Raw genomic sequence first — 26,140 nt, 5'->3', positions numbered from 1 at the left:
CAGCGACAGGGCCTTTAGTTGTTCAGCAAGAGACATGTGTCTTACACTGTGCATTTTTATTTTTATGAGAAACTTTTGGTGCCAATCCAACTGGTCTAAGTGCCTGGTTACGTACATGCAGCAGGAAGAATTGCACTCGATTATGGGCCTGATGAGGGCCAAGTACAACGGCACTTTGACTTCCTTTGATCTTGATGCCATGCCTTTACTTAGAAATTGCGCCATACAAAAGGATTTCCTCACTACTGTAGCTACCTGGTGGTCAAATATTAGGTTACTATCTATCTGTGTTTCTAGGTCCCTCACCACTGGGTCTACTTTTAGGTGTGTGCTGTCAATATTATAATTTGCAGGGATATCTGATTTACCAAAGGGTATGATTCTGCATTTTGTTTAGTATTTAGTCTCAGACCAAGGTTTTAGCACCAGTTGTTTGTAATTTTTAAGCTTATTTGTAGGATGTCATAATTTGGGGATTCAATGATTGCTCCCAGCTTACAGTAGTCAGCGAACTTGGTGAGCCGGAGGCCCCCAACATTGACCTTCACTTAAGAGAAGTATATACCAAGCAGAAGGAGTCCCAACACTGAGCCCTGTGGGAAACCACTAATAACAGGTTTCTTTTCAAAAGTGGAGTCACCTATCTGGACAACATCTGTCCTGTCAGTAAGCCAGCTGGCTACCCATCTAATGATGTAGGGGTTTATGCCTAACTCAGTAAGTTTATCTATGATCCCTGAGTGGGGGAGTGTGTCACAAACTTTGTCCAGGTCTAGATAAGCAGTGTATACCATTTTACCCTCATTCATGGCCCTGGTGACTGTCTCAAAGTCCACCAGATTCAGCAAGCAAGACCTCCCTTTGATGAAGCCAAATTGGGATGGGCCAGTTTTGGAAAGTTCCTATGTCATTATTGAGGAGGTCCATGGTAATTCTCTCCACGGCCTTGCAGATGAGATTGGTCAAGCTTATGGGTCTGTAGTTCCCTGGCTCAGCTGATGAGCCCCCCTTGTGCAGAGGGACGACTGTTGCAGTCCTTCATTCCTCTGAGACAAAGCCCATTCAGAAGCTGTGATTAAAGAGGGCTTCTAGAGGCCCTGACAAATTCTATTTTAAGCTATTTAAGAAATATCCTGGAATGTTGTTGGGACCCATGGAGGCTGTGTTTTTGGCTTTAGTGAGTGCAGTAAGGACCTGTTTCTTGTAATGACTGGTAGGTGGATGGTTGTGGGTATTTTCTTTGGGTGTGGTAGGACGTGATTGGGGGGGGGGGTTGACCTGAACTTGTCAGCCAGCAGGTTTGCTGGGGAGGCTATCTTTGCCTCATAGTTTGCTTTGGTACATTTGACCAGCTCTCTAATTTGTTTGTTTAGACTGGTGAGTGTCTTTTTGCACTGTCATCTGGGTTCAGAGGGGCTTGTAAGTTTAAGAAGCTGTCACTTAGTTTGAGGTAATTGGCCTTAGCAGAGTTCTGAACAGGTATGGAATTTAATTGGGGTTCTAGGTTAATTTTAATACCAAAGCAGATCATTTTGTGGCCAGATCTTACCAGGAAGAGTTAATGCATGGGAGGGAGCAGCATCCCCCCATGTTTGAGTACTAGGTCTAGGATATTTGTATCTCTAGTTGGACAGCTAACAAGTTATTCCAGGGCATTTGCACTGACAAAGGCCAAAAAACTTTGAGCAAGTGAATTATGGGTCATACTAGTCTCCCGGTTTATGGAGGAGTTGTTGAAGTCACACACAAGTACTGTGTTAGGCTGAATGGTAAGGGATTCCCAGTAGGTTTGGGTAGGAGGTGTGGTTTTCCAGACTCATGTTAGGGGATCTGTAGCAGGGGGTCGCACCTATGGTTAGTTGGGCATGGCTTTGTAGCCTTTGATAGCCAGGGTGCTTTCTATGGTTCTGAACCATGCTTCCATGACTGCACATATATCTGCATTCCCTAGGATGAGGAGTGGCGCCAGGGAGTGCAGTTTTTATTTAAACTCCTAGGATTAAGCAGCAGTACTTTGAAGTAGTCGTGAGTGATTTTGCGTGTGTGTGTGTGTGTGTGTGTGTGTGTGTGTGTGTGTGTGTATGTATGTATATATATATATATATATATATATATATATATACATACATAATGTGTGTGTGTGTATGTACATACAGGCACAGAAACACATAAAAACACATATAGAAATATATTCACTTGATTAATAGTCTGAGAGAATTCTAAATCTTTTTCTCTTTCTCGGGTTCATCAGATTCCACCCCTGTTTTTTCCTTAAGCTGGCTGAGGAGCTCAGCCTGGTGCTTGATCATATGTGTTTTGCAATTAAGTACCCTGAAGGCCCTGTTAGCAGGGGTATACTTTCCAAAGCAATTAAAGATTCTGCTATCTAGACCACTGGAAGGTGTGTTAGAAACTATTTTGATCCACTTTCTGGATATGGAAACACCACTGATGGATAAGCTGTATGATTCCAAACAAAAATTTGTGTGACCCTTGGGTCTTACAGAACTTATCATGCTTTTTCAAGAAAGGGAAGCAACAATCTTGTTCCTCTGATCCAGCCAGAAAGCATACTGGAGGTACTGCCATAGGTGTGGAGGCGAGCAAACCCATGAGGTCAAAGTGCCACTGCTGGGCATCAGAAGCCTTTTGCTGGATCCCATCTGAAGTGTTCTGTCATTTTTTAAGGGACTCGAAAAATAAGATTTCTTCTGTGCCCCCCAGCACTACAGGACAGAGAGAATAAAGTCCTCCTCACTATGCCCCAGACAACCTGTCTTTGACTCGAAACTCAGTTGCTGGAGCAGCCAGATGGGAGAGGGTGAGATTAAGTGAATGAGGTCAACTTGTCCACTTGGGGAAAGGGGTTAGTGGTTCTGATCAGCTGATCACCACAATGCAGGCACAGGCATGCAGGCAATGAAGAGTGTTTTAGATTGTGAAACAGAGATGGTCCAGAAAAGCTGGTCACGGCAGGCCTCTGAAACGTGTGTGCAGAAGTACACATACATTGTGGGAGGATATAGTTGGGTTTTCTACTGTGACTGGATTGCATCACACACCAGAGGGGCATAATTAGAGATACAAGCAGAAAAAAAACTCCTGCTGGCTGCCAGAATGAAGTCTACATCTTCAGTTCTTGAATGGGCCACAAACAGCTCTCAACTTAAGAATAATGAATAGGCTAATAGATTGCATATGGCTAACAGGAACTGGGGACCAAAAGAAAAAATGTTCCTCTGTGACAGACGCACAGGACATCATATCTTCATTATCTGTAATATTCCTTAAAGAAGAGGACATCTGGAAGGCATAAGCCAAGATTTCTTCCTCACTATCTGAAGAGTCAGAGTCCCACTCTAGAGAGGGTCAATCTTTTGATTTAAGGAGGGGCTTCCAGACACTGAAGGCTAGTCCTCAATTGGCTGCAGGTTCTCTAAAAACTGCATAAAACCCTTAGCCAGCACTGTTCTGTTTAAACTACTGGGCAAGCACACTGCAGTTGAAATCTATATATCACTCTGGACTGTAAAATTAATTATTGCACATACTTGGATAAGTTACATCAGAATGGCTTGTTCTATTTTTTTTAAAGATTATTTTGCTGTGTTCTACCTCAGTAGCATTTCAGCTGGTCTGTTATGGCAATATATTTCCTCTCAGCCCAACTCCCTCAATGGCTGCAACTCACTGGGAAGATCAGGCAGTCAAGTACGACCACAGCGCAGGCAGGAATAAATGGATACTTTTTACTTATGGCAACCCGAATCAATGTATCAGAGCTTTTGAAGACAGAAAAGGCCACTTTCCTTGCAAAAAGTGTCATGAATGTTGTGAAGGCTGCCAGCCTAGCTAGATGGAATTTTGTAAATAATTCTATGTCCTTGTAAATATTAATATGATCCACAGGCGTGTTTGACAAATGTAAGAAAACTGTGTATGTTCTGAGCTTCAAAAATGTAACCACAGTGCACCCTGCTGGAAGCGGATAAGCAAAGGATTTTATGACTGCGTTTTATCTCAAGCTCGGAGACAGATGTCTGCAGCTAGAAATTCTTTATATTGTTTTAAGACAGATAATTACTAGGTTTCACATGTAAAGTGTATTTTATTGCTGTGGCTTCCTGGCAAGTGCAGATCAAAAGAGAAATGTTAAATGTTAAGTTCTGTGAGCCTGGGAAACTTAAGGAGAAGTAACAAGAATGATGTAATCTGAAATGATTCAGCAGTAATGTGCATTATCAATTTAAGTAAGAAAGTAAGGATAGCATTTTGTATTTTGTTCTGAAGCGAACAACTCACCAGCACTTTCGCTTTGCTCTGTAAGTAGAATTTAGAACAGTGATTTCTCTTAGAGATCGATAGAAATAGCAAGAGTAGTCTAGCTATTTTCTATATTTATGTCAGACTAACCTACAATGTTGTTTTAAAGTAATTACTGTGATTGATGAACTCTCTACTGTCACTGTGTTGAATGAATAAGTATTGCATTGTGTTTTTATTATTTATTATTAAATATTTTAAACCAAAACACTGTGGCTGTTTTGTGTAAAGACAATGTAAGCTCTAGAGTACTTGCATGTATTTGGTGATACTGTATAGGCCACTCCTAAATAGTCTTCAAGTCTCAGTCACACTTACTTTTTGGATAACAGTAACATTGCACAGTAGAACTGGAAACCCTTTGGTAAGGGCCTTTAGAGTAGCTGATAAGAGTAGTTGGTGGCAGGTGGTACTACCGTATAGTCTGGGCAGAAGGGGGCATAACTAGTCAACCTGTGCCAGCCTTCCCCAGGGGCATCTTTGTGTTTGTATATAACTCAAATCTCAAAGTATGTGTGTGTCAGCTACTTGGGCAGGGACACGAAGCACTGGTTGGACAGAGAGGGTGCTGGAGGTTTTGGCTTGACTACTCTGCTGAAATCTGAACCCTATAGCTGTGCCAGTGGGGTGTCTTACTGGGGATCTGGAGAGAAAGGGAGAAACCAGCCCCAGACTGACTGTGATCTCTGTGTGCTCTTAAGTTAAATTGTACTTTACTGTGTGTGTACTTGTTATCCTCCCAATGTGGATGCCCCTCACTGGTGCTAGTGGTGAGGATTGAGGCTCTTTAATTACTGGGCCAGTGCACAGGTGTCACAAATGTATCTACCTTTACCAGTATGCAGCACTGTTTTAGACTGAACAACAGAATAATGTATGTGCAAAACTCCTGTTGCATGGGATCCATATGACATACCATCTAATTCTATTTGTGAAGACCAGTATTATCATCTGAGGGCCAGGAGATCAAATTCAAGTACTGGAATGGTCTGACCACAAGCCTAAGAACACATGAAATATAGTTTGGTGCTTACACCATCAAGGGCTGTTATCCAATACATGAAACATACACAAACCACAGCGCGACAATCTCCATCCACTTTTTGATTTACAGCATGGAATAACTGACTCCTCATTCCACCTACCATCTCTAAGACTGCAAGCCCAAGAAAGAACAGTGATGCCTGCTAAATATGGGCTGAAGTTTTGAAAGCAATAACTGAATGACTTAATTGCTCAGTGTCTTAATTGGAATAGCATTCGGGAATGATGCATAGGCAATGTGAAACTCACTTTAATAAGATCTTTTACCATTTTTTGTTACTTCACTGTTTTCCATGATTGCAGTTAGTCTAACCCGTAAAAGCAATAAATGTAATTTTTAAGCATCTCTAAACATAAGTGCAGTTTAATCTAAAAGGAAATGGAAAGAAATGTGTTTATTTTGCTCCCCACTTAGTGTATAAAATGCATACCTGTAATGCCTAAACCATTCTCACAGCTAAAGTTGACATTTATAAGATACATCCTATCTAAGTATTATGGAAATGTTGTACAAAGGCAATAAGCCTTACACATTGCGTATTTTACTTCGTAATCGTGCCTTTAAGTACTGACGTCTATAGCAAAGGCTTGCTGGCACAAACCTAACTGGCCTCTGCCTTCTCTGACAAAGTGCCTGTGTGTCTGTTGGTGGAATTAAAAATTGATGCCTCCTCTTGTACCTGTTATAGTTTCAAGTATTTTTCTGAGGTACTTCTTACAGATCAAGCCAGTGTTTGGTTCATACTGGATCTTGCACAGAAAATTTAATAACTAGGACTTACTCTATAAAAAATATAATAAAGCCCTGAAACAGAAAGAACCATTCCGGAGAGACCACCTTGGGGATTGAGAGGGTCCACCTGTTAACTGAGTACCAGGTATCTGCAGGGAGCTCAAATGGGCAGACCTCATGTATACAGACTGCTGGTCGATCTGGGATGCCAATGGACAATTGAGCTGTACTTACACCTTTCTGCCATGGGCATTTTCCTTAAAATTATACCAAATGTGTACCTTTCTCCCCTTTGTACTTAAGAAAATATGCACTGAATTTAGGTGCCAAAACACTGGAGTCAGGGCTGACTTCTTTAAGAATGCCATTGGTTCCAGGGAATGTGCTTTGGTGCAAAGGCATGACGGATGACATGACAATGTCAGCCAAGGCCTCAAAGCCTCTTCTTAAGCTGCTAGTCCTGAATGGAATGTTCCTTTCTCCAAACAGTCTTACAACTAAAGCCCCACAGGATGCTACAAATAAGGGACATCATGAGTGAGCCCCATACAAAACTAATATTATGTGCAGTAGCACTTGTAAAGGATATGTCTATCAAATGCAAACATATAGGTTCACAGGCAAGTACAAAGCTAGCTGGTCTTGCAGACCAATTTAAGCCTTGCCATTTCCCTTCAAAGATAAGAATCAAACCTTGTACCTTCTCTCTGTGACAAACACCTTAACCAGTATTCCAACCCCCTACTAATTTTTTCCTTAGCAACCACACCCCAAAACATAACATGTGTTCACACCCCCTTAATAAAATAAAAAATGATATCAAAATTATGACAGAAAAGTGTTTCCTCAATGAGATACTTAGATGTACTACTTCTGACCCAGGACAAAAATGCAGAACCAATGACACTAAACAAGCAATACATCATGTGACTCGTACTGCAGCAAAAAAATGCAGACACCTGCTTTACACTCAGTTTATGATGTTCCACAAATGTGAGCATCTACGTGGCCTGGAGAAGAAAATGTGCTAATTTATGGAAGTTAGGCCAGATGTTGGGTCTTCTGCTGCAGAAGTCCTAGTGCTCAACATGACTGCAAAAGTGATCAATATGAAGAACATCAATAAAATATAACAGCCAGTAATCAACTGCAGAGTGAACCAAAAAAATCAAAATGTTTTAAAGGGATAGTGAGCAACAGAATTTCTCTAGCCATACCTAGCCTTTTCCACCATTTTCAAAAAAAGTGCTGCTAACAATCACAGAGTCAATAAAACATTCAGTATTTGCACATGAAACACAGAAAGATTATCAAAGTTTCCTTCCCCTATAGTTTCTTCAGAAATGCTTTGGTGCTTTCAGATCTGAATAGAGTTCACCAGGCCCATAATCCAACATAACAGGAAAAGCAAGAGTGATGTAGCCTTCTCTGTAAATTAAAAGTTTCCCAAATGCAAACAGCAGTTCAAACGAAGAGAAAAACTGCAACAGTCCTTGTTCAGTACTCCTTGGAGATTAGTGTTCCCATCAAATCAGCATATTTATAGGTTCATAGGTTCATACTAGGCTATCTGCCCTGGGGCATTTATAAGCTTAGCCCGATTGTGTTTGGCTTCCGCCACCCCTTGATTTGAGTATACTGTGCCCTTTTTAAAGTTTAGTTTACTGTGCCTCTGTCTAATAGTGACACGGAAGTAATCCCCGGGACAAACCTACGATCCCCCATCCACTCATCAAGATTCTTCTTGAAGAGAGTCAGTGAGGTGCTCTGCCTAACATGAATTGGAATTCTATTCCAGAGCGAAGGGAGCCTCTGGGTTATGAATCTGTCCCTCCAGCATGTTCTATTTATTTTTGTGCTGAGGTTCAAGTCCCTCGAGTGCGTGGCTCTAAGGGATTTAGATTTACTGAGGTGGAGCATGTCCATTAATTCTGGGTTTGACATAGCTTTATATGTCAGGCATAGATCGCCTCGAAGTAGGCGGTATGCAACTGAGTAGAGCTGGAGTTTTTTTAACCAAGCAGCATATGGCATCTGTTTGAGTCCCTTGATCCTCTTGGTGAGGTACTTTTGGGGTCTTTCTAATTGCTGCAGGTGTCGGGTAAGGTACATCCCAAAGGGGGCATTGTATTCTATGATGGGCCTGATGAGGGATGAATAAAGGGGCACGATTACCTCTCTTGATCTAGATGTGAATCCTTTCATGATGAGGTGGGCTATGTAGAAGGTCTTTCTAACCACTTTGGCAATGTGGTTGTCAAAGGAGAGACTGCTATCAACTTGGGTCCCCAGATCCCTAATTACTTTCTCTGTACTTAATGGGTTACCACCTATGTGGTAATTTGTGGGCACATTGTTTGTTTTTTCCAAAGGGTATGACTATACACTTTTTGGCATTTAGCTTTAGACCATGGCTCTGGCACCAGTTATCCGTCTCTGTGAGACCTTTTTGAAGGATGGTTGTGTCAGCTGGAGAGTCGATTATGGCGCCCAGTTTGCAGTCATCTGCGAACTTGGTGAGCTATAGTCCTCCCATGTTGGCCTGTACCTCAGAAAAGTAAATACCGAACAAGAGAGGTCCCAGGACAGAACCTTGTGGGATGCCACTTGTGACCGGTTTCGAGTCTGACATGGCTCCAGCAACTCTGACTCTGTGGGTTCTGTCTTTGAGCCAGTTTGCGACCCATCTTGTGACATAGGGGTTTATATTTAGGCTGGATAGCTCATCTATGATGCCCGAGTGGGGTATTGTATCAAATGCCTTTGTGAGGTCCAGATAGGCTGTGTGGACTACCTCCCCTTCATCTATGGCCTTGGTGACTGTTTCGAAGAAGTCGACCAGGTTCAAAAGGCAGGATCTGCCCTTGACAAAGCCAAATTGGGTAGGATCTAGTGTCTGTAGGTCCCCAATGTCTTTGTTTATGAGTTCCATGATGATCCTCTCCATAGCCTTGCAGACTAGGCTAGTCAGGCTTACGGGGCGATAGTTTCCAGGGTCATTAGAGGCGCCACCTTTGCGGAGTGGGACAACTGTTGCTGTACACCAGTCTTTGGGCACATATCTTCTAGTGAGGCTGAGATTGTACAGCAGATTTACTTGAGGGATTAGTTCTTCTTGGAGTTCATGTAGGACGCAACCTGGGACACCATCTGGTCCCATGGAAGCAGTGTTTTTTGCTTTGGAGAGGGCGGCCTTCACCTGAACATCAGAGATGTTTGGGAGGCTGCACTCTGCCGGAATAGATACTTGCTCTTTTGGGGGGGGGGGGGGGAGTTTGCACTGAACCTGTCTGCCAGGATATTGGCGATGTCTGTGGGTTCAGTGTATTTTTTGTCATTTAGAATCAACTCAGAACAAGTCTGGGAGTTGCATCTCTGGTTCCTAACATAACTGAAAAAAGCCTTATGATTGTCCTTAGTGTCCTGTGTAATTTTTCTCTCGAAGCTGGCCTTGGAGGATTTTGTGAGGGATCTTAATTTTTTGCTAGTACTGATCAGAGATCCTTTTTAGGGATTTTGCTCCATCATATAGTAGCTTCCTCCTTCTGTTGTATAGTTTATTTATGGCTGGGGTCACCAGACTGGACGCCTGCCTTTGGATGATTGGGTCTTGATTTTGTTTGGGACAGCATGATCCATGCATTCCTGGAGATGTCCGTAGAATGCATTTATATAGGATTCTGCAGTTTGGGCCGTAGTTTCCACTGGCCCTGGGGCCTTGAAGGATTCCACTTCAGTTTTGAGGAGTGTGAAGTTCGCTTTTGAGAAGTTTTTCACTGTGGTTTTCTGGGCTGGGGGTGGGGTCGGGATGTGGATATCCAGTGAAATTAATTTATGGTCTGATCTTACCAATGAGGGATATACTTCTGGTATGGAGCATAGAGTCCCCATGTTGGTAATGATCAGGTCTAGTATGTTATCCCCTCTTGTGGGAGTGGTGACTAGTTGTTCCATAGCATTTGAGTTTATAAATTCCAGGAACCTTTGGGCTAAGGTGCTGGGGCTTGAGTAATGCTCCCAGTCTATGTTTGGGTAGTTGAAGTCGCCCAATATAATGGTATTTGGAGAGATCTTCATGTTCTCCAATGTTTTCAGGAAAGCCGAGTGGGATTCCTGACTTTGAGAGGGTGATATGTAGGATGCTATAAACTGAAAAGCAGTCTTGCCCACTGTCAGTTGCACATGGATGGTCTCCGATACTTCGTGCAATGTCACTAACCTGGAGGTGTGGATATCCTTGATAAATATGGAAACTCCCCCTCCTTTTGCGGTTCGGTCCGGGTTTTGGGGCCAAAAAGCATGATATGAGGTATAACGTGGTAGTGCTGGGGTGCTCTCTGGAGCCTTGAACCAGGTTTCTGTCACTGCACAGATATCGATGTTCTCCATACTGAGGAGAGCTTTGAGTGCATGCATCTTGAGGTTAAGACTTCTGGCGTTTAGCAGCATTACCCTTAGTTTCTTGTTCCTTGTGCTGTCTATGGAGGTGGGTTTGACTTTTGAGCCTTGCCTAATAAAGGCACTATGGGGGTAGCAAGAGCCTTTGCCAATATCCAAAAGCCCAGGGGTGACAGGTGCAAGCCGTCCCTAGCAAAGCAATGTGGCTTGTCGAGCATGTCATCCCAGGCTGACAGACACTGGATCCCCTTTGAATGACACCAAAATTTTAGCCAGTTGTTAAAATCGATCATTTTGCTTAGAACACGCAGAGTTCCATTTCAACACGAAGCAATGCAGCTTTTGATAAAAAGCAATGAGAGTGAAAACAGCTCTATTTTATTACAAAAATGCATCTTTGCCAAAAAAGTACAGCACTCAGGCACTTGGACGATGACTGTTGAGTACTACAGCCGATTAATGTCATTCTTCTTCTTAAATAAACTGCGGGGGAAAGTACTTAATCTTACACTGAATGTCACTTTATTTGAAGCAAGTATTTTTTCAGCTTTGAATGGACTCATTCTGGCTGGGACACTGACACAGAGGCACAGCATCCGCCTGTACCACCACTGACCAGGGTTAACTAGTGACGTTCAGAAGGTTGGCTGGAGGCGGCAAGCTTGCTTTCTTCAATAATGAAAGAATACAGAATGCCTACATCTGTTTTTGCTCTCTGCTGGACTGAGAGAAAGAGAAAGACAGAGAGAGAGAGAGAGAGAGAGAGAGAGACAGAGTTACAAAATGTGACTTTATGTCACAAAGAGGTAGGCAGATTTCATACAATGAATGCAAGAAATGTGCGAAGGCACTCGCTCACACACACACACACACACACACACACACACACACACACACACACACACACACAATGTCATTACAAGCTGAACCCTATGGAAAAATAGGCATATAAAAATAAGAGTCAAGTCACGGTATGCCGCCTCATGCCAACTCTCCTCCTCAAGTACGAGGGATGCCCAAACCTGGATAACAAACTTTCTACCCTGGAGTACCTACTGTAAATGCAACATGCTGAGGTATCATTCTATTAGAACATATGAAGCATGGGATGGCTAACCTAAACAGAAATCAAGGAAAGAGACCAGATGTCAGAAACGAAGGTGCAAAAGCTCAGAAGGGACACATTCTACTATCATATATTTCTTACTTCATAGATTCCCCCTAAAGGAGCAGAACTACTGCAAACCGGCATCTTGAGTCATTTACAACGGACACTAACTATTAAAGCCTGCTCTCATCACAATTACTGATCACACGTCATACCTCACTGATGGAGACGGTTACATTTAGGTAGTGCGTGTGCATCTGCACTATTATAAAAGAAATGTTCGGTGGAATACTGGGCAGATGAGCTCCGAGTGATGTGTTAGCCTTCAATGACACATTCTGAAACTCTCCCAAGGCAAACTCAGCTGAACCTGAAAAGAATGCAAAGAAAAATGCACATTAATCAGCTTCCTGTACTAATAACCACTCCACATAAATGTTGCAACACAGAAAAGTGAATATTAATCAGTTTCTTCTACTAATACGCATTAAACATAAATGCTACAACAGCACCTGCTAAAGCAGGATCACTGTTCTTCATTGAGAGACTTGCTACTACCTATAATGTATGTTTGTGTCTCTTACAACCCATGAAATAGAGCCTGTAGTAAAAGAAAATGTAAAACAAAACCATTTTGAGTGGGAAGCTTTATCACTCATATAAATACAACTGCTATTACAACATGTAATCTATATTAATTATTCTGGGGAAATGCTAAAAAGATGAAAAAAGTATGTACATTTTACACACAAATATACACTTTTGATCTTGTACCCCAAAATAGCAACCACAGGAAATGTGGAATACTGACAGACTTATAAAAAGACCAAAAATAAATAAATAAATAAATAAAAACCAAAATAAACGTCAGTAAGAGGTAGCTACCGCTTACGTTTTTTTTTTTAAATAAAATTTTTTTATTATTTTCTGCATTATGCACACATCACAAACAATTGCAGATTAGAGATGAGCAACAATAAGCAAGCGAACATAATACTACTATGTACAATATGTACAGTAGTGCTGCTTAAGGACATTAATACCATCGAAAGTAAAGTTAGTTGAATATATATATACGAGAAAAGATAGATATTTGGATATATGTAACATGTTACACTTCATTTTAGATATATAGTCAGAGACAGACTAGGAAGATTAACAGTATTCTTGAGCCAAAAAGGAAGAAAAATAAAAGAAAAAGAAAGAAGTGTAAAGAACAAGGAGGTACAGAGGAAAAAACCTCTAACAATAATGCACCATCAGCATTCACAGTTACTTAATCTTCAGAAAGATGTTCGAATAGGATACTCCAGAATTTCTGGAAGTAAGCACGTTTGTTAGTGCTTCTTATTAAGAGTGTTTGTGAGGTAATATATTTAATCGCCATAGTTCCAAAACCTTTCCAAGACATTTTAGTGCGATCTAGACAGTGTTTGGTTATGTAGAATTTTACTAGTAGTCAAAGAGTTATTAAGACATGTAATCTTAATTTTGATATTTTAAGATTAGTGATATGGAGTACCGCCATCTCCCACGAGAGGGTTGATTTGTGGTACCCCATTTTGTCTAGTCTCACTTTGAGAGTGCACCAGATGCTGTGAGAACATCTACAGAACCACATTATATGTATAATATCTACATGTGGGTAGGAGCAGCAGGTGCATGTAGAGGATACATTAGGGTTAAATTTATTTAAGATAGAAGGAGTAAAATATGAATTGTTGTTGATCATAAATTGTGTGTATGTGAGATTCTTAAACGGGGAGAATAGGAAGGTGGATTTAATGGCTGATATTTTTTGGCCTTCCAATAGGTCAGATCCTTGTTGGTCCCAGTAGTCCATGTAGACGATTCTATCTTGGTATTTGATTGTATGTATCAAATTATAAGACAGGGCTAACATACTCTTTTTGCTAGATAAAACTTTCAACAATTTAGATACCTGGTTGGTTTCAGCATCATCAGTAATGACACCCTTAAGTAAAGATGTGATTATTTCTCTTATCTGACGAAGTACTATCATGTATTTTCTGGTTAAATTTAATATATACCACAGTTCCAAAAGTGAGGAATCCCTATATTTATAAATAAAGTGTGTAATGTTTTATTTGAGGATATTCAACAAGGTCATTCATGTTATTATTCAATCTAAAATTAGGGTTTAGGTGGATGGGTTGGAATAAAAGCAGAGCTTTTTCTAATTTTAGAGATTTAAAAATCTCTTGAAAAGTTCTAACTTTATCCTTCAAGACATGGCTCAGCTTTATTTTTGTAAGAATTGATGTCTCTAAAAAGGTATGTGCTTTGGGGTTGAGGTTGTTATTAAAAACATGATTGTACCACATCTTTACCCAAAAGGGAGTCCACATTTGACTATCTGGGTGGTAGTTAGCAACTGACATAATTCTATTGGCATACAAGATTCTATAGTAGAGTTATAGATCTGGCAAGCCTGGGCCTCGTCTAGTTTAGGGGAATATAAGCCTTTGATATGATACTCTTACCGACTTTGGATACCAAATGAATTTTGAAAAAGCTTTGTGTATTTTAGTAAAGAACTTATTTGGAATGGAAGAAAAGGATGTATGAAAGTGTTAGAGAAGCTTTGAGCGGATATTCATTTTAATGATACATGTTTTATATATCATGGGTAGTTTCATTTGTTGCCACCTGGCCATATTCTGAGAATTCCAGACCATAGTTTGAGTTTATTACAGTGTAACATGGAAGAAGAGTGGTCATACCAAATCCCTAAATATTTAAAGGAGTAGACCATATTAAAAGGAGAATCTGGAAAATGGTTTTCCCTGTGACCTGTAGGATTGATTGGGAATATGTAGGATTTGTTTTGATTAATTTTGTAGTCAGCTATATCTGCAAAATTACTTAAGGTGGTGACCAATTTCTTAAGGTCTACATTAGGATGTTCGAAATATAGATTCAGGTCATCTGCAAAGGCGGCCAACCTTATTTTAGTTTGTAGTACTTTAGGTATTGAGTGATATGTCTTTTGCAAAATAAATAAGAAAATGGGGTCTAGGTATAAATTGAATAAAAGAGGACAGGGGGGGCAACCTTGTCTGGTACCATTAGAAATTTTTATCAGTTTTGAGTAGCTTATGTTGATATATAGGCATGTATATGAACTATTGTACAGAGTCTTGACAATATTAATAAACTCTATGGGGATATCAAAGTGAGATAACACTACAAACAGAAAGTTCCAGTTGACCCTATCAAATGCCTTACACGCATCCAATATGACTGCGTATCTTGGATTTTTATCTTTCTTGGTAAGGTTAATCATAGTTTCTAATGTCAACGTGTTATCCCAGGTGTGTCTATTGCACATGAAGCCCGATATTAGAGAGGGGATCACTTTTTTAAGTCTTCCGGCCAACAAAGATGATAAAATTTTTATGTCAACATTCATTAGTGAGATTGGTCTGTAATTATTCAAGTTCAATTTATTTAAGTTATTTTTAGAGATCAACATGGTCTTTGAGTTGTGGATGTAGAGATTGGAAACCCTTACTGCCATTTATACTGACAGAGTTATGCTTCCAGTCTCTTCATCCCTGGATCTTCCCACAACATAGTTTGCATCCTTTAAATGTAACACTTACCCATTTATCTGCAGTTACAGGAGAGTGACCAGCTTCTTGAATATTCTCTAAAAGCAGTACTAATGCTTCTTTTTAACTTTCTTTTATATGTGCTAAACATTAGCTGCTAAAATACCTTTTGTGACCCACTTGCATTTTCTTCAATGTAAAACAAGTGAACAGTAGAGTTTCATAAAGTGTTTAAATTTGTACTCCTTAAAATATTCCATAGCATTCCATATTTATAGGTGTGGCAGATGTCAGCAAATATAGCAGTTCTGCTCATTTATCTGTGACTGACAGCTGACAATTCAACAAGCTAGTAAGGCAAATAGAAGACTGCTAATAATTTTCAATACTTACAAAGATAAATACATTTTATACCAAAAATAAAAATGTTTAATCAGTTTATGTAATGCTGTTGCAGAACTCCTGTTGGTCTTCATATAAAGATTTCTCCAGCAACAATGAAGAGCTTTGTTAGTATGCTCTTTCATCCTTTAGTACACCTAACAAGGTAATGTCTCAACCAGCAAAACTGTAAAGAATGACTAAGTACAAGCTACACAAAATGGTTTGTTTAGCATATATCATGCAAGCTGTGATGTCCCCGCACTGGCCCAGTAATCAAGGAGCCTCAATCCTCACCACTGGCAACAATGAGGGACGTATACAATGAGAGGATGACAAGTACACACACAGTAAAGTACAATTTCCCTTAACAGCACACAGAGATCACAGTCAGTCTGGGGGCTGGTTTCTCCAGCTCTCCAATAAGACTCCCCACTGGCACAGCTATAGAGTTAAGATCTCAGCTGAGGAGTCAAGCCAAGATATCCAGCACCCTCTCTGTCCAACCAGTGCTTCGTGTCCCTGCCCAAGTAGCTGACACACACACACATACACACACACACAAACAATGAGATTTGATTTATATACAAAAAGACACTCCTGGGGAAGGCTGGCACAAGTTTACTAGCTATGCCCCCTTCTGCCCAGACTATACGGTAGTTATCACTGCCACCAACCACTCCTTATCAGCTACTAGAAGGTCCTTACAAAGGGTGACCAATCCTAGTGTGTAATATTACTATCATCCAAATGGTAAGTGTGACCAAAAGCAAGGCTATTTAGGAGTGGTCTGTACAGTGTCACCAAATACATATGGAAGTACTCTAAGAGCTTAAATATGTCTCACAAATATCAGCCACAAAGATAGGTTTAAATGGATTTAAGAACAAAACAATACTCAATCAACACAGTAACTGCAGAGTTCAGAATCACAGGAAATATTTTAAAACAACATTGCAGAACAGTCTCAGATAAATACAGAAAATATCTAAACTAATATTTACTATATTCCTATCTATATCCAAGAGAGATACTGTGCCCCAAGTCTTACTTACAGAGCAACACACAGGGAGAAGTGCTGAATGGATGTTTCTAGGTCCAAGACAAGATACAAAATGCCTTGTTCCATCTCTGAGAGAGTTCTTAAATTAATATCACATATTACTGCTGGGTTAGCCTGAATGATATTACTCTGTCACCCGCCTTCAGTTCCCAGGCTAACAGAAAAACAAAATTTAAAATTTCTGTATGAAAACTACATCTCTCTGATGTTTGCTCAGAACTAGAAGTAAAAAAATATTTACATTTTAGACCTAGTAGTTATTTCTTTTCAGTACAACAGAAAAAAACTTCTAGCTCTAGATATCCTGTACTCTTGCTATATTGCAGCTAAATTTTATAGCACATCGTAAAGCACTTAATTTAAACTTATTTTCTTGAAGTTTTGTAAGTTAATCTTCTATGTTCCAGCAAGATATGGTGTGGTTACATTCTTGAAGCACAGTACATAACACAGTTCTGTATAAATCATATCAATATTCACAAATGACATAGGATTATTTACAAAATTCCAGATAGCTGGGCTGGCAGTGTCACACAAGCTAAGGGTAATTCCTTTCTGAAAGGATACAAGAAACGAAAGGGAATATTTTTGGGAACTTCAAGATCTGTAGTAGTGACATAAATGGAAATGAAAGAAAGTGAAAGTTACGCAAGGGTTTCTGAGCATGAAACTACATGTGGGTGATAACACAGGGAGGAAAAATAACTACTGGATAAGGCTGACAACATCAGAGATTGGAGCCTTTCTTTAAGTATCCATGGCACTGTATACATGTGATTCTTAAATACCACATCAACTAGCACGGGACATGGCATAGTACGATATAAATGCACCAGTACACTCCACCCTGAACTAATGCATTCCTCCACTAGCATGATTTTTTTTGAAACTCCACTAAAATGTTCCAAAAAAAAAAAAAAAAAACATTGGCAACAAAAAACATTTACCGCCAACCTTCTCCCATTCCTGGTGCAAATAGTGTCTTTAGGTGCCACCTGACCTAGCAGTGATAGAATGGTCTCTGCTAGCTTCTGCTGGTCAAACTATACACATACGTAGAGCCATATGACAGACAGGCTTCTAACCTGTTAAATATTTTGACAGTGACTAGTGTTCCGTACCTTCACCATCTCTTATCCTGGCACCAAACGGAGCTCCTTGTTTACCTCCTTCTTAATCCTGGAAGTTCACAAAGTTCCATCTTTACCTCTACAAAAGTACAGTTGTACACACAATAAATGTAGATGTTCAAGTGTATTCACTGTTGCAGTCATTACATTTGGGTAATCTGCTGGTAGGTTGCCCTCAGTCGGCCTGAATTCCAAAGTCTTGGGTCCTGCATTGGTTGCTGTCTTCTCTTCCGTGACATCAGGTTGTCAGGGGTATAAAACTTGTAGCCAATGCCATTTTCTTGCCCCTGATGTCAGGTGCCCCAAAAAGGTAGCAATAATATATATATATATATATATATATATATATATATATATATATATATATATATATATATCAGTATAAACTTTACCTTCACCTACAAGCAAATACATCACATAGGTTGCAGAAGATAGTGAAGGAAAGATAAACTTCAGAATGACAGGGGGATGGCAGGAGGGTAACCTGGACTGCAACAGTGAATATGCTCAAACATCTACATTTATGGCAAGTGTACACAACTGTACTATGTTCTTCGTGTTTCACTGTTGCAGTCATTACATTTGGGTAGAATCCCAAAGCTATGGTTGGGAGGCTGGAGCTAAACAGCATTAGGTGCGGCTAAAAGGCCCTGCAGAACTGCAGTGGCAAAGCCTGCCCTGGACTTAGAGTAGTGAGGCAAATGGTAATGCTTTGTAAAGGTGTAAACTGAACTCCAAGTAGCAGCCTCTAGAATGTCTTTGGTTGGTACTCCTCTGAGAAAGGCTGCTGAAGCAGCTGCAGCTCTGATGGAATGAGACCTAATGCCCTTGGGCAAAGGTTTACCATGGTGTAAGTAGCAGAAACAGATGCAGTGGCATATCCACTTTGAAACTGCCTTTCCTTCTGATCCTGCAGCATATGTCACTAGTAATTTCTCAGTTTTTCTTAGAGCTTTAGTCCTGCTCAAGTAGAATCTTAGCTGTCTGTGTATGTCCAAGGAATGCAGAATTGTCTCCCCTTTGTTCTGAGGATTTGGATAAAAAGTTGGCAGATGAATTGTTTGGTTAAGAGCCACACTGGAAACCACCTTAGGCATAAAAGTAGGATTTGTCCTCAGAGACACCCTGTCTGGGTGAAATATGATAAAAGGCTCTAGAGCCATGAGGGCCTGTAGCTCTGAAACTCTTCTTGCTGAAGTAATTGCTAGTAGCAGAGCTGTCTTCCATGATAAGAACTTTATGTCAGCAGTAGCAGCTGGTTCAAATGGAGGCAGGGTGAGCTTTTTCCAACACATAACTGAGGTCCCATGCAGGTAGTGGTGATCTTCTAGGAGGCCTTACATTTTTGGCTCCTCTAAGATACTGCTTTAGTAAAGGATGAGAAAAGATTGGTGGCTCTGTATTGTAATGAGCCAAAATGGCAGAGGCATGGATTTTAATTGATGAGAAAGACAGGCCTTTGTCAAGCATCTCAGTTAAGTATTGTAATATCTGAGGAATATGTGGTTTTGCTGTATCAGTTCCTTGTGCTTGATTCCAAGCACAGAATCTCTTCCATTTGTCAGCATAAGATTTTCTAGTACTAGGCCTTCTGGCTTCCAAAATGACCTCCATCACAGCTTTACTGAGAGGTGTCGTTTGTATGATTACATGATTAGCCATGCTGTCAGGTTCAGAGTCTGTAGTTCATTGTGCAGGATATGATTGTTTTGCTGGGACAGTAGTTGTGGTCTTTGAGGCAAGGTCCAAGCTGGGTACTGAGACAAGTTCCTTAGGTTTGGGTATCAGTACTGGCGGGACCAGTCCTGGGCAATAAAAATCATCTTTGGCTTCTCTTGTCTGACTTTTAGGAGGACCTTGGGTAGAAGAGGCAGAGGAGGAAAGGCGTAAACTGATAGTTTTTTCCAACTGAAGGATAGGGCATCCACTTTCCATGATTGTCTGTGATAAGTCCTTGTGCAGAATCTTTTCAATTGATAATTTTGAGAAGAGGCAAACAGATCTATGTCTGGGATCCCCCATTTCTCTGTTATCATGCTGAAGACTTGTGGATTTAATTTCCACTCATGAGGATCCATAAGGTTTCTGCTTAAATTGTCTGCCAGTGTTTTGTTTGCCTGGCAGGAAGTGAGCTTGAAGATGTATTTGGTAGGTCAAAGCTGTGTCCCACAGTGCCATGGCTAATCTGCAAAGGGGGTAATGGTGTGTGCCCCCTTGCTTGTTTATATACCACATGACTGTGGTGTTGTCCGTCCTTATCAGTAGTTGTCCTGGATGAAGTAAGTCCTTGAAGCCGTTTAGGCCATTTTGAACAGCTAGCATCTCTTTCTGGTTGATATGTAGATGCGAGTAAATCCAAAAACACGGAAACAGTCCTCCAACTGTCGAACGTAACACTTTATTCACTGATGCAAAGTTGAACTCCAAATAAAACGTAAACGCTTTAAAAAGCCAGTGTGCGTTTTCGTCAGTCAACCACAAACCAACAAATGGTTGTTTAGATAATATGTAGATGCATTTGCTTTGGTGCCCATATGCCCTGAATGCATCTTTCCATTTAGATGAGCTCCCAGGCATAATCTGATGCGTTGGTTGTTAAGGTTTGGCTGGCTGGGGTAGAGTGAGGCCATCCCATGTTTTGGTGACAGGCCCTTGCCCACCATAGAAACTCTTGTTACAGGCAGGGAAGGAGTGGAATCATTGTTTCCAGACAGTGTGAATGTTGACTCCATAAACTTTTTAGGTACCACTGAAGTTTCCTCATATGCAGTCTTGCATATGGAATTAGCAGGATGCAGGATGCCATGAAGCCCAGAGCCTGCAGAATTTGTCTTGCAGAAGACTGGGTTTTTGTTGCCATCAGTTTGAAGTAAGTAGTCAGTTGCCTTTGTTTGTCTGGCGTGAGGTAAACCATCTGGGCAGTTGTATTCAGTTTGCATCCAGGAAGCACATGTCTTGAGAGGGTACCAGACTGTGATTTCTTTATTTATTGTGTACCCTAGGCATGTTAGCACTTTTCACATATTCCAGATGCTGAAGAAGGTCTTCCTTGTTCTCTGCCAGAATCAGACAGTCGTCCAAGTAAGGATGTATTTGTATACTTCTTTGTCTGCAAAATGCAAATACTGCAAAATGCAAATACTGGTGCCAGGCACTTTGTAAAGACCCTGGGTGCAGTAGATAAGCCAAAGGGCAGTGCAGAGAACTGATAATGAGCATTAAGTCAGCCTTGAATCTGAGGTATCTTCCTGCAACTGTCTTATAGGGACATGAAGGTAAGCTTCCTTTAGATCTAAAGTCACCATCCAGTGATCTCTTGCCCAGCATGGGCAGAAAGCTGCTGCAAAGTCAACATTTTGAATTTTGGAATGTCCAGGTATGTGTTGAAAATTGATAAATCCAGTATTGGCCTCCAGGCCTTGTTCCCTTTCTGGGGACCAGGAACAGTCTTGAGTAAAATCCTTGTCCTTTTTCAGTTCTGGTACAGTCTGAATGGCCCCTATATCCAGTAACAGAGAAATTTGTTTCTGTGCCTCTGCCCATTGATTTTTGGAGGAGGAACATCTGGCATGCCTTTGAAAGGGGCAATGTGTGGAAATGGAATCTGTATCCCTGGTGAATGATATCCAACACCCACTTGTCTTGGGTAATTAACTGCCAATTTTCTTTGCAAAAGTGCTAATTTTCCCCTATGGGTGCTGCCAAAGAGAATGCTACTGGCAGGCAGAGGGAAGTCATTGGGATTGCTTTTTGTAGGACTGACCCCTGCCCTCCTCCAGAAGTCTGAGCAGGTGAACTCCCCATTGCTTTGACCTGTATGAGTCTTGAGCCTGGTATCTGGAACCCTTAGGGCATCTAGACCTTGCCCCTTGAGCTGGGAATCTGACAGAGGATATGACCAATTTTTGTAGGCCAATGTCTACTAAATCTTGGTGGCTGCACCTGCAAAAATCTTTAACAGTTTGCATAGACTTAGCTTTGTCTTTCATTTTCTTTAAAACTGCTTCTGCCTTAATACCAGACAGTCAGACTGTAAAGGTGCATCCAAAATTTGTCTTAACATGATCAGCTAAATTCTGATCCTTTAACCAGGCATGCCTCCTAACCACAGAACTAGTGGCAGCCACCCTGCAGGAGGCCTGTACAGAATCAAAACCACACTGCAAAGAGTGCTTACCTACTTGTGCATACGCATGTGCGAAATCGAGCAATTCTTTACACTCAATGCCTTCGACCAAAGCATCCACCTTAGATTTCAGTTGTGAAAGGAGATAACATGTTGTTGATATTTAAACATATGAAACTGACAATTTAACGCCCTCATTGCCAAAGTTGAAGAAGTATAAACTTTCTTTCCCCATCTATCCAAAGCCCTTGCCTCTCTATCAGAGGGAACAGGGTTTTTAACCACAGAGGCCTTAACACCTTTAGGTCCCTGAGAAACAATTTCTGGGTCTGCCCTAGGACTCTTAAAAAGATACTTATGAGCTTCAGGCACCCTATAGTACCTATCAGGCTTAACAGGAGCAGGAGGCAAAGAATCAGGGTTCAGGGAAGCCTCTGCAAAACATCTTCCACCACATTCTAACACAGGAGGTATGGCTAAGGGCTTATGCTGGGGCAAAACAAGAATTCCCTAAGCCTTTTCCTTGAATCAGAGTAATCCTGGCCTTCCCATTGAAAGTGCTCCCTCATGGAATGCAGAGTCTCTGAAAATGAGAAATCCTCAGGAGGAGAAGCTGTAGGAGTGGAATCATCCACATCAGAATCAGAAAAAGGAGGATAATTCCTGCAAATCAGAAGAAGACACACAAGCCTCTGAACACTGTTCCAAACTATCAAACTCAGGTTCCACCCTAGGGCTCTTATCAGGAGGGGGCATAGAACCCCTAATCATAGTAATCAAATCTTCTGCCATTTTAAGCATATGTTTCTTAGGCACAGAACCTGAAATGCTAGGAGAAGCCCCACTGAAGCTGAACTTGGCCTACCTCTCAAAGAAGTTTTAGCAACAGAAGGAGAGGCTCTAACTACCTTGGGAAGAGAGGGAAGAACAGTTACCTGAGAAGCCCCTCAGCCTGGCCTACCTCCTGAGAAGGCACATCCTGTAACAGTAAAGTCTCTGCCTGAGACTCCAAAGAAACTCCTGGCAAAACCTCTGGCTCCACTGAGCCTTCTAAAGAACCGACGTCCGGGACTGCCGGTTCATCAACCCTAGGCTTCGCTGTTTGTCCTTGCGCTTCTTGGACGAAGCGGCGCGGAGCATCCGACGGCATTTTATAATTGCAACGCTTCCCAAACACTAACCTGGCACAGTCTAACCGCCTCTTAATAGTGCGTTTGTTAAACCTAGCACAAGAGCGGCATCCAACAACGTCGTGCTCAGGCCCTAAACAAGGTACACACAAGGTATGGTAATCCCTATGAGGTATCTGTTTCCCACAAGAAATACAGTTATTCACTTTTTCTGACATCCGGTTAAATACTGAGGCAAGAAAAAACCAAAATGTTCCCCAACGGGGTACTTAGCCAACTCTGATTCGGTCTGAAAGTCCGGCTTCGGAAATATTTCAGAACGCCAACCTGCAGTCGCAAAACTGCTTCTGCATCGGACCATGCGGCAAAAAAGACTGAGGATATGACGTCGGTCATGCGCATTAGTACCCTGACGTACTGACGTCAGTCTAATGCGCCCTGACCGACGTCAGCCATATACTCTGGTATTCGGGCCGACTGGACAGCGGACTACCCAATAGTAAGGACTGCAGCAATGTGGAACGAAGAACATCTAGAAGTAAAAAAATAAACAGTTGACTGAAAACCACCACAGAAGATGTAAATCAGACCAGGAACAGGATTCTTGCACCAAACGATACTCTTTTATTATAAAACCACAATGAATTGTTCAAAAGATGTTGAGCGCTTAAATTAATATACATATGACTTCCTCAGAACACAATATAGGAAGAAACAGTTCCCTTATAAATACAAAAAAAACGCCCTTTTTCTCTAATTATTCAATTGAAAGCTAACAGTGAATGACAATTAGTGATTAAATGCCTTCTATCTCAATGCAGCACCCTACACTGACTAAAATTCCTGTTACATCCCTCATGCTTATATTCAATATTAAATACTGAATACAATAATGAACAACAATAATTAAAAATGAGTAGTAACTTACTAAATTCAACTACTGAAAAAACTATAATAAAAATTTGTAATTACTAGTAATAAAAAAACACAAACTATGTCCTATTGTTTTGTATAAAATGACTGCTTGTTACATTATATAGTAACATATACTATATATATATATATATATATATGTCTCCTAAACCCCATCGAGGGAATAATATTGAATAAAATAGATACAATACACTTATTACAAGTAAATATAGTGAGAATATACAACTATGTATGAACTGCTGTCTAGTAATGAGCTCATCCAGGAATGACAAAATAAAAAATTATAATAATAAAAAATGAGTGCACTGGTGATATCAAATTATGTTCTAACTAATGGTTTAGTAGGGATCATTTCATTAAGTCCTGGTGATATACCTGCATTTAGTCTTATCTGCCACTTAATCTCCTTTTCACTCACTATAGCCCTAATATTTCCCCCTCTGGGGTTGTATGGTATCACTTCTAAAATAGCAAATTTAAAGTTATTACAATTTGGGCTATTGATAAGATGCCGAGATAGGGCATTGTTCACATCTTTTTCTAATGCAATACATGATATATCCTATTCTTCAGACAACGATCCGTTTTCCCAACATAATAATTGTAGCATGTGTCACATATAGCCAAATATATTAAATGTTGTGACAAACAATTACCAGGACTAAACCATACCTTGCTTCGTAAATTGTTGTTTAATGTAATAGTAGGTTCCTCAAAGATATACCTGCAGTAATTACAACGTCCACATTTTGTGGTACCCCCCTTAGATGTTTTTCTTTTCTTGTAATGACTAGTTGTAACTTCTATTATTCTCTTGATGTTATTTCCTGTTTTATATACAAAATGTGGCTTGGATGGTACTTTGTCTTTGATGGTAGGATCACTAGTAAGTATATTCCAATTGGAAGTAATGATGTCTTTTACTTCTTTGGCGTGCCTTCCATATTTCAATATGTATGCCTTTATATAGTTGTCATAATCATTACTATCATTGGCATTATTACCCCTTTCCCTATTGTTCTGAAGGCCCATACCTAGTAGTGGTGGATATTTCTTGCCCCATTCCTCTGATGTATACATAATGATATCCTTAATCATAGCTGAGGGGTATCCCTTATCGGTAAATAAGCTGCCTATATATGCTAGTTCCTGCAACATACATTCCTTCACCGAGGTCATCCTGGCCGCTCTAATACACTGCCCCTTGACGATACCTCGTTTGGTAGCATAGGAATGGGCACTATCATAATGTAAGTAGCCATTACTATAGGTATCCTTCCTATGTATACGTGACTGGAAAGTTTTCCCATCACTGTAAATGTGGACATCAAGGTATTTGATCCCCACCACATCCATCTGATGTGTGAACTAAAGGTTAAAAAAATAAACACTTTTACATTTTAGACCTAGTAGTTATTTCTTTTCAGTACAACAGAAAAAAACTTCTAGCTCTAGATATCCTGTACTCTTGCTATATTGCAACTAAATTTTATAGCACATCGTAAAGCACTTAATTTAAACTTATTTTCTTGAAGCTTTGTAAGTTAATCTTCTATGTTCCAGCAAGATATGGTGTGGTTACATTCTTGAAGCACAGTACATAACACAGTTCTGTATAAATCATATCAATATTCACAAATGACATAGGATTATTTACAAAATTCCAGACAACTGGGCTGGCAGTGTCACACAAGCTAAGGGTAATTCCTTTCTGAAAGGATACAAGAAACGAAACGGAATATTTTTGGGAACTTCAAGATCTGTAGTAGTGACATAAATGGAAATGAAAGAAAGTGAAAGTTACACAAGGGTTTCTGAGCATGAAACTACATGTGGGTGATAACACAGGGAGGAAAAATAACTACTGGATAAGGCTGACAACATCAGAGATTGGAGTCTTTCTTTAAGTATCCATGGCACTGTATACATGTGATTCTTAAATACCACATCAACTAGCACAGGACATGGCATAGTACGATGTAAATGCACCAGTACACTCCACCCTGAACTAATGCATTCCTCCACTAGCATGATTTTTTTTGAAACTCCACTAAAATGTTCCAAAAAAAAAAAAAAAAACATTGGCAACAAAAAACATTTACCGCCAACCTTCTCCCATTCCTGGTGCAAATAGTGTCTTTAGGTGCCACCTGACCTAGCAGTGATAGAAGGGTCTCTGCTAGCTTCTGCTCGTCA

At 40.5% G+C, this 26,140-nt stretch overlaps 1 protein-coding gene across 1 annotated transcript in view; it reads right to left on the bottom strand.

Moving 5' to 3' along the window:
* Window positions 1-26,140, bottom strand: part of TM7SF3 (transmembrane 7 superfamily member 3) — a 559,640-nt gene that overhangs the window by 344,714 nt on the left and 188,786 nt on the right. The window contains exon 2 of the mRNA XM_044087728.1: window positions 11,822-11,976. Coding sequence (XP_043943663.1) covers window positions 11,822-11,976 — 155 coding nt within the window. The remainder of the gene's footprint in view (window positions 1-11,821; window positions 11,977-26,140) is intronic.

This window comes from Protopterus annectens, chromosome 11.part0 (genome assembly GCF_019279795.1).
Source record: "Protopterus annectens isolate FY-2018-M chromosome 11.part0, PAN1.0, whole genome shotgun sequence".
NCBI lineage: Eukaryota > Metazoa > Chordata > Ceratodontiformes > Protopteridae > Protopterus > Protopterus annectens.
The sequence above is the reverse complement of the archived record's forward strand: the minus strand, read 5'-3'. Positions and strand labels throughout refer to the sequence as shown.